The sequence below is a fragment of the Thrips palmi genome, unplaced genomic scaffold, assembly GCF_012932325.1.
Source record: "Thrips palmi isolate BJ-2018 unplaced genomic scaffold, TpBJ-2018v1 HiC_scaffold_15, whole genome shotgun sequence".
In the NCBI taxonomy this organism is placed as follows: domain Eukaryota; kingdom Metazoa; phylum Arthropoda; class Insecta; order Thysanoptera; family Thripidae; genus Thrips; species Thrips palmi.
Window position 1 is genome coordinate 533,404 of NW_023144624.1, and position 15,475 is coordinate 548,878.

Genomic DNA, 15,475 nt, shown 5'->3' on the forward strand with positions numbered 1-15,475 from the left:
AGGTTCTAACATTAACTCCTCTGATTCTGAGGAAATTTGGTGGGCAACGAGGGTGTGAGTCGCGTGGGAGTCTCGAGCCAAGGAGATGTGCCCACCATATTTCATCAGAATCGGAGAGGGTAGATGGAAGGACCTGCATTTCTTAAATAACTTTGTTTCCCCTACTGTTTAAACAGGTGACAGAGGTGCTAAAAAGAGTACACAGTTACTTCCTAAACATCTTCCTTTAATTCAGCACAAAGCTTTTGCCAAGTCTTACAGCACAAAGATTAAGCTGGCACATAACATGCTTTAAAGTATCATGAACAGTTGGAAGAGTCTAGAAGGAAATAATGAACACACATGTATGCCTACCTCCTGATGGTGGTTGTACAGAGAGGTACCAAAGCTCAATCTTTGTATAAAAATATATATTACACATACAAATACCTATGTACTGCTTACATTGGAGACAATCCAGAATGATTTAAAGAATAAAGTTCCATCTCTACTTTCTGAATCAGTCCAAAGTAGAACAATCTATAAAGGCTGATCTTTCAAAATGTATCAACTACGCCACTATGTACAGGTCATTTGATTATGAAAGAATTGATACCAACATTAGAGATGAAACTGTACTCTTAAAATAAACTCTTACAGTAAGAAATTCAAATATTTGCTATATTAGTATTACTTTATGAGGCCATTCAACCCACACAGTTTAAAAGAATGACATGGGCAAGTTTACCATAATGATACATTTACAGGGAAAAAGTCACAAGACACAATCTTTCTTTTTTAAAAACAAAAAGAAAAAAAAATCTGTAGGTCTCAATGTTAGCATTATCACTAACACCATCTTGACAAAAGAGAACATTCAAGATGGAGTAACTAAAGATGTTTTAGTTTTAATATCACAATATTAAAAAGTACCAAGTTGCAGTCAAATCCCAAAATAAGAGAACTTGGCTTCAAACGCAAATAACTGCCTCCAATTTTAAAGACAAATTACTTTAAACATTCACAGGTGGGAATGCTGCATTTCTAGTCATAATTCAGTGCAAATTTTATAAGTATGATTTATGCCAAGAGAAAGAATGAATCACCTGGTCACCCTTTGAAGAAGAATATGTGGCTTCAGTCTCTACCCTCTGACAACAATTCCTAATAATCGAAAATAAAAAACTTACAAGTTTCTTAAAATATACAACTGAAATATGATAATAACCCTTAAAGTAATTACTTTGTGTCTTGCCAAAACAAGGAGTCAATAAAAATAAGTGAGAAAAAAGTGCAACTTGCACACACCTATCAAATATGCCCTAAAACACGGAAAGTACAGAGTAAAGTTTAGCATGCACACAAACTACACACCACACCAGTGAACTTCATAAAATAGATGCCTCACTAGTCTAATAAAATTTTTTGATACACTGAACCCAATTCATTTGATTCTAGGCTTAGATCCCCAATAAAAGGTCAAGGTATGATGGGATGACATTTATTAACCATCTGGTTTCAGACGTCTAGTTTATGAGATCCAATGCTTCCTTGATTTGAATCTCTGGAAATGAAACAACCATAAACAACTTCATAGATTATACTTCAATAGATCAATTCTTGAAATGTGTGAAACTCAGGCTATTTACCCAAAATCAACCTTCATAGAAAAAAACAGTTGTGAACCCAAACCAATCCTAACACCACGCTGAATGGAAAAAGAAAGAGAGAAAGAAAGATGCTGTTCACGAAACAGACACGCATCATGGTAATGTGACTGGCCAAATTACAGGGCCATTGCAATCTTTGCATGTTGGCAATGTGCCAACCCAAAAATAATTGCCAATGAATTAATTACAGATTCAATTACATATAATTCTAAGGATCTGCAAGTATTTCAAAACAATGAAAACATAATAATTTATTCATTAATCCTACTGCAACCTCAACAAACTTTTTACTTTTAACAAAAATTTACATTTATGACACAAAGAAGTTCATGCCTTACTGCATGTCCAGCAAAGGAGACAAAATACAGATAAAATGACTAAGGTAAATAAAATTTAAACAAAGCCAAAGTTCTTTGTTTTGATAGCAAGTAATAGTTTAGCACGTAGAATTTGGCGGCTACTGTACAGTGGAACATATAATCTAGAAATGCATGTATTTGCAGTAGGAAGATGAGAGTCATCTGCTGGTCGAATAGTTACGCTTGGCATAGGCTGGAAACCATCTTCTGACGCTGGCAAAGCGGGAGAACCGGTCCAGAAATAGACCTGCAAGGAAACATTTGCATTTACTCAACGATTTGAGCAGTTTGAAAATTCCATTGCAGTTTTACAATATACAGAGAAACAAATAAAAAGTTTTTAAGCTGCATCACTCCTTACCAAATCTTGGCGCTCGGAAGGTGTCATTCTCTCCACAATGGACCACAGCCATCTTTTGAATTTAAGGTGTCTCTCGCCTGCATCACCAGATTCATTAATGAAGCTTGTATAGGATATAAGGGTTGACACAGCAATATCACCAACGCCATTGACTAGTAGCCTCAAATCTTCCGCTGTTAGCCCATCAAGGGCACTAGTTGGAAGAACATCAAATACACCAGTGCGAATAGCCTGCAATGACAAAGAAATGTTAATCTCATAGTCATGACAAGGTTAAAGGACAAACAATTAATGTTGATTAATGTTGACTTACATCAATGGCCTTTTCCTGTGATTTCACCATTCTGTAATCTGCATATTTACGGACATAATCATAAACATTAGAGGCTGTTACCTCAACATCACGCCCATGTGGTATCAATTCAACAGAGCCTCCTCCTTCTTCGGGTGCAAGGTCAATACTGTGGAAAGACGTACAATAATTGCAATTAATGCTGATTTGAGCGTTAAAGACCATAGATGATCAAGAGAGAAACTAGTCTAGCACAGTACCTAAATGTCAGATCAAGAGCAGAGAAGAAACTGTTACTGTTTTTATTTTCAGCATCAATCACTAGTTGACGTAGACTCTCATACATAAGAGGGTCAAAGAATGCCAAGTCGTGAAATTTGACTGGCCGATCGAGAATGGCTTTTAGGACATGACGGTTGAGGAAAATGGGGCACAGCTCATTTTGCAGGAGGCACAGCCCAAGAAGTCTAGAAGAACAAAAATTACATTTAAATGGGTTTCTTCCAGTTCAGTAAGTTAAATCACAGTACAGAAAACGCACCTGCCAACATTTCTGAATGCATTCAGACGTTCAAATGAGCCTTTCCCCTGCCGAGGCGAGTAGAAGCCCCGTTTGCCAGGGCTGTAGAATAATGGTGCATTATCCTCACCATCGTCTAATGGGTCAGTGTCCATCATTTCAATTCCTGCCAACAGGCTGCTCTTTGTGGAGGCGGCCGAGGGCAAAATGGAGCTGCCTGTAAGGGAGCCACCTGCGTTTCCACTGCCCTTCTTGGCACTGCCGCTGCCGCTGCCAGAACCAGCAGAGTTACCTGCACCCAATGCTCCACTTCCAGCAGCACCACTCTGACTGGCAGCACTGCCACTTCCGCCTCCACTGCGTTCTGATAAGCTGAACACATCTAGGTCTGCAAAAAATTAAATCACAGGGTGAAAAGAGGTTAGAAGAGAACAGATGAGAAAAACCTCATTCCTTGGATTTAACATTTACCTAGCAAAGCTTCACTTGCTAACTCTTGACCGTGATTGAGGATCAAGTCAACTGCCTCCTCTACCTTTTGGCGGAGCGCATCTTCACTTGCAAGAAGCATGAGAAGTTGAGCTGGAGATAACTCTAGTAGCATACCAGTTATTTTCCCAGCAAAGTTTGGCCTAAGAGCTTGCACCTGAAAAAAAATAGCACTTAGTAAAATACGAGCATTAGACACACTTATAACTAAGACACCAAGAATGAGTGTGAGTGATCGGCCGCAGTGTGCTGAGCGCGCCTTGAGACTCCACTCTCTACTCCATACCTTAGGATACAGTCTGTCTCCCAGCTGCTGTTGGTGCATGCTGAGATGCTCATTGTGGGAGCGGCCGTCGCCACCGCCAATGGCGCCTTCAGCGCTGGGGGGGTAAAAGAGACGCGCGTCATAGGACAGCGATCTACGAGGCTCTCGAACTCGTTGGCCAGTGGAGCGCTGCAGAAAGAAAGCGAGCAAAACATTAAGAAATTGACGAAAAGTAAATGACATTCAGGTTTAATGGTCGACAGATTCACCTTTACCTGCACATGTCTCCGTAGACTCTCTCTATCCCGTGTGCGTATTCTTTGGAGGACATTGTACTGGCTGCTGTATCTTGTACCTACTTGAGCTGACTCAAGATTTGGAAGCTTTTCATTTGCTAATAAAGCCTAGAAAAATCAGAGAAACAGAGTTTTTTTTTCAGAACTGATTAACAAGTAAAAGAAACATACAAGAATGGTAAAAAACGAACCTCAGCTATGGCTGTGTAGAAGCTGCGAGCCACTCCCGTACCTTCACCAGGCTCATCTTTAAAGGTCACCTTTACTTTGTGAACTGCTAATGGGGTCTGTTGGCTTGAACTTGAGCCACGGCGATGGGTAGAATTATACTGTGTATTATACTGAGTGTTGAGCTCTTTCAAAGCTTGCAAAATGAGAGCATTACGTTCTCTCTCCATCTGAAAAAATATTTTAGAAGGGGGTGATAAATGCTTTGATAGCAGTGTTTAACTGCAAAAAATGCTTAAGCAGACAACACTGACACATAATTGTAAAAGAAAAAAAAACATTAGACAATAATCAGAGAAATAATCAGTACCTTGGACAAGGTCAGATCCCGTTGCTGGGCATTTCGCAATTTCTCCATTTCTCTACGGAACTTTGCTTCTTTCACTGCAAATCCTCCCAGTTCAGACACAACAGACCCAGGTTCAAGGCCTACATCCTCCATGAACACACGACCAAATAGATCCAAGGCGAGCCGCCAGCGCCCTAAGAGGAGGTCATGGGACACAGACTGCCCAATAGAAGGTTGCGACCTAAAATGAAAAGTTAAGTTAGAAATCACTACTTAATTTTGTTTTGTTTAACATTCAATGAATGAACATTTTATCTTACCTTGGAGGCTGAGTAGTTTCCACTGTAACATGAGCTGATGTATCTTCGCAATCAGTGACATTCTCAGTAGGGATTACTAGCACTTCTGGAGCATCAGTTCGGGGTGTGGGCTATGCAAATTAATAGTAATTTAATTAAAATCAAATCATGAAACTAGCAAGCTAAGATTTTACCATCAGCTTAAGTCCTCACCACAGGAGTATCCTGATTGGAAGAAGGCCCAGCTCGTACAATGACACTTTTAACAGGTGATATTGATGCGCTTCCCTCAGTGGAGCCGGCAGAAAGCAAGCTCTTGGACCCAGTTGCAATGATACTCGATCCAGATGATTTGAAGTTGGTATTGCTCACATTCGAGCTGGAGTTGCCACCAAGATTTGCAGTGGCCGCAGCAATGGCGGCAGCAACCTTCCGAGGAGAAACAATGATTGGCGCCCTGACAGAGGAAGCGCTGGACAAGGACGTGGTGGTGGTGGTTTGGGTTGAAGTAGAGGGCCATCTTCTGTTGTCTTCTCGCCAAGTTGAGCCTGACAAGATAAAGAAAATTCATCACACAAATCTTACAGAGAGAGCTACATTCTGGTTCTTGAACACAAAGTCAAATTCAACGTACAAGTGGAAACCATTTCACGAATTACATGATCAAATGCATCATAATTCTTTGGATTTGAAGAAGTGGTGCCAGAAGAAGTAGAGGGACCAGATCCTGAACCCTGTGGAAAAAGAAATGACCCAACAATAAAGTACCCACCCATTTTCATCAATAAACAAAACCAACAAAACTCTCGTTTACCTGCTGAGTTGAAGCTGCAGGACTTGCTATCACAGAATGAGCCAATTGAATCGCTATATTGGAAGGGTTAGGGGTTGGTACATTGGCAGCTGCACTTGTATCTGCTGTTCTTACGGAGAGCCCAAGCCTAGTCGGCAACACCTCCAAGGGGTTGCAGCTTCCAGGCGGGTTGTTACCCCTCGCTGGCACAGTTATCGGCTGCTTAGGCATGCCAAATAACTCCTCCCTGCGAGCGTTGGGCTGAAGCAGATGTGGCTGGTCTGCTAGGGGGAGAGCTTGTGCCAAGGGGGCTTCAAAGGGGTCCGGTGGAGGGCATCCCAGACACAGAGTAGAATCTGAGCGCTGGAAGAAAGGATGCTTCCTGCCCTTGCTTGCTCCACTTGAAGCACCTCTTTCTCGGTCTCCCAAGGCATTGTTATTAGCAGTGCAAGACGAAGCAAGGAGGCTGGATGCACTCACTTCCTGGTCTTCCACTGAGTCTGTCTCCATAGCAACAGATTGGTTGGTATCTTCATCTCCTTCATCATTTTCATTTTCATCCTGTTAAAAACGGTCACATATTAAGACTTTAATAAAGGAAAGAGATAAATTGTGAAATAATTAAGCAACACTCAATATGTAGCACTCTACTCAGGTCCTCACATGTCAACCAAATCTCACCTGGTCATTCCATGGCTCGAGGGGTTCTCTTATCACTTCAGGAGTGACTGGACTGTCCACACCTGACCTCATGTAGTATATCAGGGCATCAAATACGTAGGCAATGTGCTTTAGAGCAGAAACATCAAGTACAGGAAGGCTGTCTAAATGCTCAGCATTATGGGAGCGCATAAGTGATAGGCAGTATGACAAAAACTCGCGTCGAGACAGGAGAGGATCCAAACCTGCTGAAATGAAATGAATGTAAGTATCATTTATGTTTAATGTTTTAAAAAACAAACAAACAACTAAAGCAAAACAAACAATACCTTCTCTGTCGCGAGCTGATCTCTGTGCATCAGAGGAAAATCCCACTATCCGAGTACTTCCCGTGGGGTTACTTGTTGTGGTGGTGACTGGACGTCGAGCTTCTGAGGACACAGGCAATGCACTACTGCTTCCGCCTGAAAGTTGTGAGAAATCTTATGGTGAATGTTCTTGAGCAAACAAAGCTTTTCTTTAGAGGCATCATCCGTACCAGAGGTAGAAGAGTGCAGAGGGTGTCCAGGGTGGGTTGGGTCAGATGACTGAGTAAGGGCAGCTCCAAACCTCAGCTGAGCTTCAGTAGAGTCCATTACTGTTAGGAGCCAATCCCACGTTGGTTTCAAGTGGAACTCCAGGTACAGCTAAAAGAAAGCACGTTTCAGGTACAAGCTACATTTAAGCTACACTCAACACTTGTCCACTTTGTTAACTATAAAGCATACCTGCAAGTTAATTGATTCCTGATAGGTGATTTCCAGTGTCCTTGGTAGAACTGGAGTGAGGGCATTGTAGTCCTGAAGCATTGTAAGTAAGTCAGCAATCTGCCGGATGACGATGGAAAACGCCCTGGCGAGGCAGGATGCAGTTGTTGCCATCGTTTGAGGTTCATGACTGGCAGCAGCTGCTTGCTGTGCGGCAGCCACCACATTCGCAGCGGTCGCCGAACGACGCAGCGTCGAAGGATCGATGAACATGACTGAAGAGCCACCTGCAACACGCACCCCTTGAAACACACAAGTGGGTGATCAACATGCCTCAGTCAAACAGGCAAAATCAGAGTACAGGGCAAAGCAGCAATTGACTCAGCAGCATTTTGACTCTACCTCCAGCACGTGCGCCTGAGTCCCGTGTTCGAATAGCCCATTGCATTGATTGTGGTGCAAGGTTGTTCCTTTGTCCATGTGGGTTATTTGACCTGGTAGATTATAAACATTATGATCAGGACAGAGTTAACCTAGGTACAGAGTAGCTGAGAACTAGAGAAAAGAGTGAAACTTACGTGCGGCGTTCTAGTTGTTCATCTCCCAGGGGCAGGTCTTCCTGAGCATCTTGCTCATCACTTTCTCCTACCTCAGATTCCTCTTCTTCCTGCTGAGAAGACTCACCAGAATCGTCCTCTGGGTAAAGCATCAGTGATGCCATACCTGACCACACAACAAACACACACAAAAATTATAAAAATTGGTTCAAAGGCAGAACAAGTAACAGAACATAAAACAATTGTATTAATTGTGTATGATTAAAATTTAGAAACTGTTGCACAGTTTGACATACCTGTATCTGAACCAGTAGTGGCACCGGTCTGCACACTCCTCTGCTGAGAGGCAGCGTCTTGATTGCTCTGATTGTCATCGCTATCAGACTCAGTTTCCGCCAACAGGTCCAGCTCAGTGTCAGACTCTGGGTCCGGCGGGGCTTCGTCCTGGGCTCCATTGCTGGCCTCGATGGCATCGCCAGCAGCCGCTTCACTCAGAGACCGTGACTCCCGTTCCCGTTCCCGCTCTCGCTCCACCTCGGCACCGCCGCCTCGCTGGTCAGCATTGTCTTCTGGATCACTTGCGTTGTCGTCACCATCCTCACCGCCCAGACCTGAAACAAATGATTAAGAGTGTTAGGGCCAACGAGTTGTGGAACAAGCCGAGCCAAGACGGGCACAGCCGCGCCGGTTTCTCACCGTCACCGCCATCCGTGTCGTCCAAGTCCATGACAACTGCCCGACGAGCTCGAGCCGTGCTAGACGCAGCTCCATGCGGACTCCTCCCATCCGTGTGGCCGGCAGCGACCGACAACACCCCGCCTTCATCGGTGTGGGCATCGACAAAGCCTCCTCCATTCAGGGCCAATGGCTCCACAGAAAACAATTCTTCAGAACCCTGAAAGGAAATACAATCATATTAAAATAAAATAAAAATAAGAGATCAAAAAATATTTTACAATTATTTAGATCCTTACAGCAATCACATCCATGAATGACCCAGACAATTGGAATGGGGCAGTGGGACGAACCACGCCCAGTCGTACTGGTGCGATCAAACTATCAGCCGTTTCACAGAGCTCTTCGACTGCCAGTCTGATTAGGGCCTGGAACACTCGCTTGCACTTGAGCAGTGGTTCGTTCGCCACGACTCGTTTCTTGCTCTTCTGGGGTGCCATTTCGATGCTGAAAATGACAAATATGCGCGCGACAGACCGCACAAAGCGGCGAGCCACGCTGCGCGCGTCGGCTTGGCGTCCGGGCACAGACTCGTTTTGCAATTCACGGATCAATGTGGTGAGCAGTATATCAAACATTTCTGTGCTACACTTCACGAGAAGACAGTGGGTAAACTTATCAAGTTGGGTAGTGCCACTCTGGCTGCGTAGATACGCCTGATCTTCATACACCATTTGCGCAGCATTGCTACTACTGGCAGATGTTGATTCCCTCATGCCAGACATTATCATGGCTCTGACTGCAGGCCAGTCGTTGAGGAGTCTCTCCAAAGCCCGACGGCTGAAGCGAGGAGGTTCCAGATCGTGGTCCGGCATGTCCACCTCTACATCAGAGGACGGGGCCTTGCGTGTGGCAGACGCTCCCCGGGTTCGGTTGCCAGCATGGAACTGTTTCTGCTCAATTACTTGCCGTCCCACAGTTTGCACAAGGAAAAGGAGGATGTTTTCGCCCCTATTGTTAGGCAACTCAACAAGATGGGTCTCTGTGACGAGGCGGCAGAGCAAATAGTACCTGGATGTCTGAGGGCCTTGAACAAGAGCTTTGCACTTGCACTTCTCCCAGCAGTCACAGTAAGCTGTGGGGTTTGTCCTCTTAATTTTACAGTCATGACCTTTGTGACAAACTCTTGCACACTCCGTGCAGCAGCACAAAGAGCCAGTGAGCCCACATGTGCGACACTCAAATATATCTTGCTTGATATGCTCTGCTCCAGTCCACGTGAAACTGCATGTGTCGTTGCAGCAGACAACATGCAGAGGATTGCAATCAGGATGGGAACCTGGAGGATAAACCATTTCTGCCATAAGGTTCCACTTTGCAGCATCCTTCTGGCCACCAGCATCTGTGTTTTCCATTGGAGACTTTGAGTTCAGGTCTCTCAAAAGTTTAAACCAGGATGAAGAAGAATTTTTGTCATCCCCTGCAGAGCTGCATGAAGGGCCTGGAACCGGAGTGGAGGATCCAGAAGGAGGGTTGAACATGGTATCCATACCAACGTTATCTCCTGTATCATCCATTTTGCAGTCCATCTGATTATCATCATATGTGGACCTCTTATTATCATCTGCACTGAAATCGGCACCAAGCCTGGTCTTGTTCATACCCTGTTCTGAGGTTAATTTGGTAGCCACACTCTGAATGGTACTCAAAAGGATTTGTGCAGCTGGATACGCACGAGATGTCACAGCCAGCATGAAAGGCGTCTGACCAGTAGCATCCCTGAAAGAAAAATAAAGTCAAGCCAGTTAGAAATGAGGAAAATTCAGAACTGATATCAGGGACTGATGAATGAAAGATCATTGGAATTTCTTACTTGGCACTGAGTAACTCATGCAAATGGGGTTGAAGGGCCCGACTTTCAGTCAAAATCTTGAGTGCTTGCAGAGCTGCATTGCGCCTCTCTGAAGGATTCATGACAGCACCAGATCCATCCAAGCCTCCCATAGCACCTGCATTACTGTTGTTTGCAGAACGCCCGGGTCCCATCAGGCTGTCTTCATCACCTGAGCCTGCAATTTCAAATGTTTCTTGCCAGGAAAGTGAAGGTGCGATCGAATCTTCAACAGAGTTTTGACCCACTGAAACAAAGAACAAACTAGTGTCACAAGAACTATTTTTTTTTTTTAAGTTGATTTTTTATGATTTAAGGTTTCAGCAAGTACTTACTCTCAGACATCTCAGAGCGCACAACTTGTGATGCTCTTCGCATCATGTCTCTAAGGCTAACCGGAGTGCTGCTAATGACATTAATAGCATTGTCCAGCGTCCCATTGTTGGAGCTTCCTCCAGCACAGCTGCTACCATTGGCAGCACCACCCACTCCAGAATTGCTGGGCCCAGCAGGAGATGACGCTGCAGCCGCTCCTGTAGCTGTTGTGTTTGTTTCGGAAGTGCTTTCCCCAGTTGCATCTTTGTTGGATGTTGGAGCACATTGGGACACACACGCATGGAAAATATTCCTGTTGCCATCACACCGCTCATGCAAAATGTTGTTCAGCACCACACTGATGGTCACTCCGAGCTTGGCTTCAGAATCTAGAGAGTTCAAGACCTGCTTGATACCGTCAAGGTCGCACCTCAACACTTTAGACATGAGCACTTGTGACTCCAAAGCAAGAACGAGAAGTGCAACTTGATTCTTCAAATTTGTGCTTGCAGCCACAGCAGTGAGCGCATGAATTCCTGTGCCAATGCATCTGATAGGTGGAAGATCTAACCAATGCGGATCTCTGATTGCTTCAACGCAATCTTTGGCCAGAGGGCAAATTGCACTGTTTCCATCACGAAGCAAAAGGACACTTTGGCCACTTTCTCCAGTACTTGTAAGATTAACAGCATGCGAGTCAAGACCCATGAAAGCAGCTGTGTCACAAGGGAATGGGCTGTCTTGCTCTATGCGGCCAGTGCTCACATTCAATAGGACATAGCTCAACTTAGATCCAGTCTTAACAATGGCATGGATGCCTTGACCATCAACAGCAATCGTAAGGATCTGTCCTCCACTCTCTGGAATGTTGATGCGGCGTGGGGTCCTCTGGAAACAGTCTGGCACTCTTGATGTTGCATTAGACTTGACAACTTGAAGGTCATCTTTACGCATTAATCTGCAATCTTGCAGAAGGCTCATCATATCATCAGATCCAGAGCCAGCATCCTTCGATCCATCTTTGTTGGAGTTGGCAGCATTAAGGACCTCTTTAGCACCAGGGAATCGGACAAGAGCAAAAGCACCATCAACTTTGAGGACTCTGCCCATAGGCATACTTTTCACATCTTCAACAAATATGACATCCTGAAAAAAATCAACAGATAATGTAAAATTTATTATTAAGACAAGAGTACAGAGAAACCACAAACATAATAATTGACTAACTTTAAGTGGCCATTCTTCCTCGTCCTTCTTGTCACAGTCATCTCCCTTTGGTGCTGGCCGTTTTTGCCTCTTGATACTTGATGTATTACTTGGAGTGTCACTGCAAGTACTTGAAGCAGGAGATGGTGGTGGGGGCATATCCAGCCGGTCTGCAGTTTCTTTGTGGGTATTTTTGCCAGATGATCCTGCAATTATGTTTTATTGTAAATTTTAATTACCACTTGCATGTACAAGTGAAAATTAAGGTTAACACAGTACGAATGGAACACTTGTTACACACCTGAATTGCTGTTAGAGCCACTACCACTGTTGCTACCACTGCCAATTCCACTATCACGAGACCGTCCATGTAACTGTTCCAAAGTAACACCACTACAAGATGGGGCAGGTGAGGGTGGAAGTAACTTAAAGCGACATACATCAGCTAAATTCCATGCCGAATTTTGAAGAACACCAACTTTGGGCACACCATTAGAAATTGTAAAGCCTGAAAATATTTTATTAAGATTAGAGCTGTCATTTAATTGAGACTATTTGAGAGAAAACAAATATGAAAAAAGGCCTCACCTATGGCTCCTGCTTGGTACATGGGGCTTATTTTCATGCAGACTTGACTACCGGCCACAATGTCAGCTGACAAGGCAGTAGAAGGTCGATGTTTACGAGATTTAGCTCTGTATTTTTCCCATAAACGCTTCCTTTGACAGAATGGGAGGATACCCCACCAATACATTGCCCCACTCTCCAGACGAGCAACTGCAAGGGATTCATTTATTTATTCTTATGATTACCAGAATTTGAGAAGCAAGTTTGATTGTTAAATGGAAAGAATCGTACCTGTATACAAAATGCATGTGTGTAGGGAGACAATGTTGTCTAACTGAAACTCTGTAAAACTCTGGGCAGGGTGTTCCAGTCGCCCAGCAGCATGCTGTAAAGTTTCATCCATCCAGGTGGCAACACGGCCACTTTCTGAGGCAACAGAACAACGTATGGCTGACGCTGACACGTGCAATATTTTCTCATTCAGAAGTCCCAAGGTTATTGTTTTGGGATGATGAACAGATGGGTTCTAAACAAGAAAATTAATGTTATAATTAATCCAAAGTAATATGTATAATGAGCTAGACACACAAAAATGAAAGCAGGCAAAATAATTGAAACACAAATTTTAGAGGGTTGTACCTCTGGATGTCTGTACGGTTCCACATCACCCCATCGCCATTGGTACAGCTGACCAGTGCATGAAAGAGCAATGAGCTCACTGTGCAGTCCAACAATCTGCACAAATTTGGGAAGAGGTTCTAAGGGTGACCGGTCAGGCCAATATTCCAACTCATCAGATATCCACAATGGACTTTGTTGGGCAAGTTCCTTCTTTTTACTCTCTATAAATAAAAAACAAATGTTGTGAAATCTGAAAATAGTAATCCACTTTAGAATTAGGCAGAATGAAGTACCTTGATCTCTCTCCCAAGCAGAAGAATCTCTGAGAGCTGATTCCAGCCAACGCCTGGGGCCAAAATATTGCCTATCCCTCCACCTCGAGAAGCTGTCACGATCACGATCTCTTTCTCCCTCACGATCTCTTTCTCTCTCTCTTTCAGTTGAGCTGACATTTGAGGTAAGCCGTCTAGCAGCAGTACCAGGCCTGGAACTGAGCATACATTTATTATCAATATACAAAACAATTTCTGAAAAATAGGTGACAAAATTTCATTTGAGCAAGTTCTTAAAACTTACTTTCGGATAGCAGAGTAGCCAAACATATCTTCAGAAAACATTGTGTCAGCATCAATGATGACTGAATGATCGGTGTGGAAATTTCCATCAAGTAAGGAAATAAGATCTTCCGGCACATAGGAATCTTGGGCATCGTCTCCATCATCTGCTTCTTCATCATCTCGAGATAGTAAATTGTTCACAGCCAAATTTACATCAAGATTTGTACGCTACACAGATAAACATTTAAAAAACTTGTTAGCTAATCCAGCTCAATGAAAAGAACATTCTTTAAAAAGCAACACTGATAGCCAATTTTAAATACCTGAAGCTCCCTAATAATGAGATTCCTACTCTTGCCTTGCAGTACCACTTGAGCTTGAGATACAAGCTCCTCAGGAACATAAGGTACAACGAGCGGTCGGGAGCCAGAGCCACCAGAACCACCAGAGCTACTGGCCCCTATTATCACGCCAGCAGCTCCCCTTGTCCCAGCTGTGGTTCGCAAAGCTGCACTGGAGCGCATAAGGCGAGCTCTAGTGCGGTGGAATTGTCTGCCTGCACCTCCTCCACTCCCTCCACTGGGCCTGCTACTAAAAATTTCAAGTAATTGTTAAGTTTAGGTAAGGTGTATACAGCTGTTAGTAGTCCAACAGAGAAAGCAATACTCACTTTTTGTTAGGGTCATTTTTGCTAAGGTCCAGTCTATCTGATATGATTGAGAATGAAAGTCTACATATACGCCCATCTTCTAACAGAAGAGCCAGGTGTGAAGGCCCAACAACAATTTGCTTTACAGGAACTTTTAATCCATTGAGAGCTGCTGGGTTTGAGTGACCAAATCTATTCAACTTGTCAGAAACCTCCTTCAGCCTGCAAACAAAAACCATGGGTCATGAAACCACAAGTATAATCTGTAGAACATGGTCATCAATACAATAATGACCAAAGATTCCAAAAGAGGCCTCATGAAAGTAACAGGTACACTACAACTATGAATCATTGATAGGTATGCCAAGTTCAAAAGTCAAAATAAATTAATAAGTGTGTGCATGGAGGTCAAATGGAGAAAATGATGCCTTCAAAGAGAAGTTCTAAATTTCTTTAAGATACGTGTCATGCAATATTGAGCATTATAAATTTGCAGTGACGAATACACCGTTTAAACGAACATTGCAAGTTCAAAAACCTTAACCTAAAAAAAAACACCGAGATGAATGGGGACGTGGGCTAACGACCTCCATGGAGCTTGGAAGACTCTAGTAATGCATTGGACAAATTCATTGTGTAACACGTCAAAAGAAAATATAGTTTGGGCCGGGGTACGAGAATGGGGAAATAATTTAGGCTTAAAGGGGGCTGGCCAAGGACTAAGCCTGTCGCGTAGGCCTTCACTCACCGATCATTTAACTGATCTTCAGTGCCTGGAAGTGGATGGACAACAAAATGAAGGGAGGACATTATCCTCCCTTTCAAAGTGACTTCTCTCCTGAATTGAAAATCTCTACTGCAACACTTGAATTACGAAAGGAATTCGTCCAATAACCCAATCGCCATGTTTTTGAGACAATGACGACATGAACCTGCCGACAACCAAGCACGATTGTGGAACGAACTCAACGACACAAACGTTTTCTAGCGGAGACCACGTGAAGTGTGTGCGGTGTGATTTGGAAGGTACCCAGCCCAGGCTGCCATAGGCGCCACATTTGAATTACTTTCCATAAAAACGATGTCACAAATTTGTGGGCACAAAATGTGATTATTTCAAGCATGAGATACGTTAAATTTGATTTACTCTCTCAATTTTCTCATGACCTTACACTGTAAAGAGGCATCGAT

At 43.6% G+C, this 15,475-nt stretch overlaps 1 protein-coding gene across 8 annotated transcripts; it reads right to left on the bottom strand.

The window, feature by feature from the left end:
* Positions 1 to 205: 205 nt before the first annotated feature.
* On the bottom strand, positions 206 to 15,257 carry LOC117641313 (E3 ubiquitin-protein ligase UBR5). Of its 8 annotated transcripts, none has more exons than XM_034378534.1 (35): positions 15,033 to 15,256; positions 14,306 to 14,506; positions 13,959 to 14,223; positions 13,655 to 13,863; positions 13,372 to 13,568; positions 13,097 to 13,299; positions 12,749 to 12,983; positions 12,479 to 12,667; positions 12,192 to 12,398; positions 11,912 to 12,096; positions 10,705 to 11,830; positions 10,352 to 10,616; positions 8,778 to 10,257; positions 8,500 to 8,698; positions 8,100 to 8,414; positions 7,825 to 7,969; positions 7,649 to 7,740; positions 7,268 to 7,548; positions 7,039 to 7,186; positions 6,830 to 6,964; positions 6,522 to 6,748; positions 5,862 to 6,401; positions 5,682 to 5,781; positions 5,261 to 5,595; positions 5,069 to 5,178; positions 4,770 to 4,989; positions 4,423 to 4,629; positions 4,205 to 4,339; positions 3,957 to 4,124; positions 3,653 to 3,827; positions 3,203 to 3,569; positions 2,922 to 3,128; positions 2,683 to 2,830; positions 2,370 to 2,600; positions 206 to 2,255 (listed from the first exon to the last, which is right to left on the bottom strand). In XM_034378534.1, exons 1-35 carry the CDS (start codon positions 15,092 to 15,094, stop codon positions 2,043 to 2,045), a joined length of 9,522 nt encoding a protein of 3,173 aa, XP_034234425.1. In that variant the 5' UTR covers positions 15,095 to 15,256; the 3' UTR covers positions 206 to 2,042. The 8 variants fall into 8 exon arrangements, with proteins under 8 accessions (XP_034234425.1, XP_034234426.1, XP_034234423.1 ...); XM_034378535.1 differs by having other exon boundaries at positions 4,211 to 4,339; positions 6,522 to 6,745; positions 13,959 to 14,226; XM_034378532.1 differs by having other exon boundaries at positions 13,959 to 14,226.
* Positions 15,258 to 15,475: the final 218 nt, after the last annotated feature.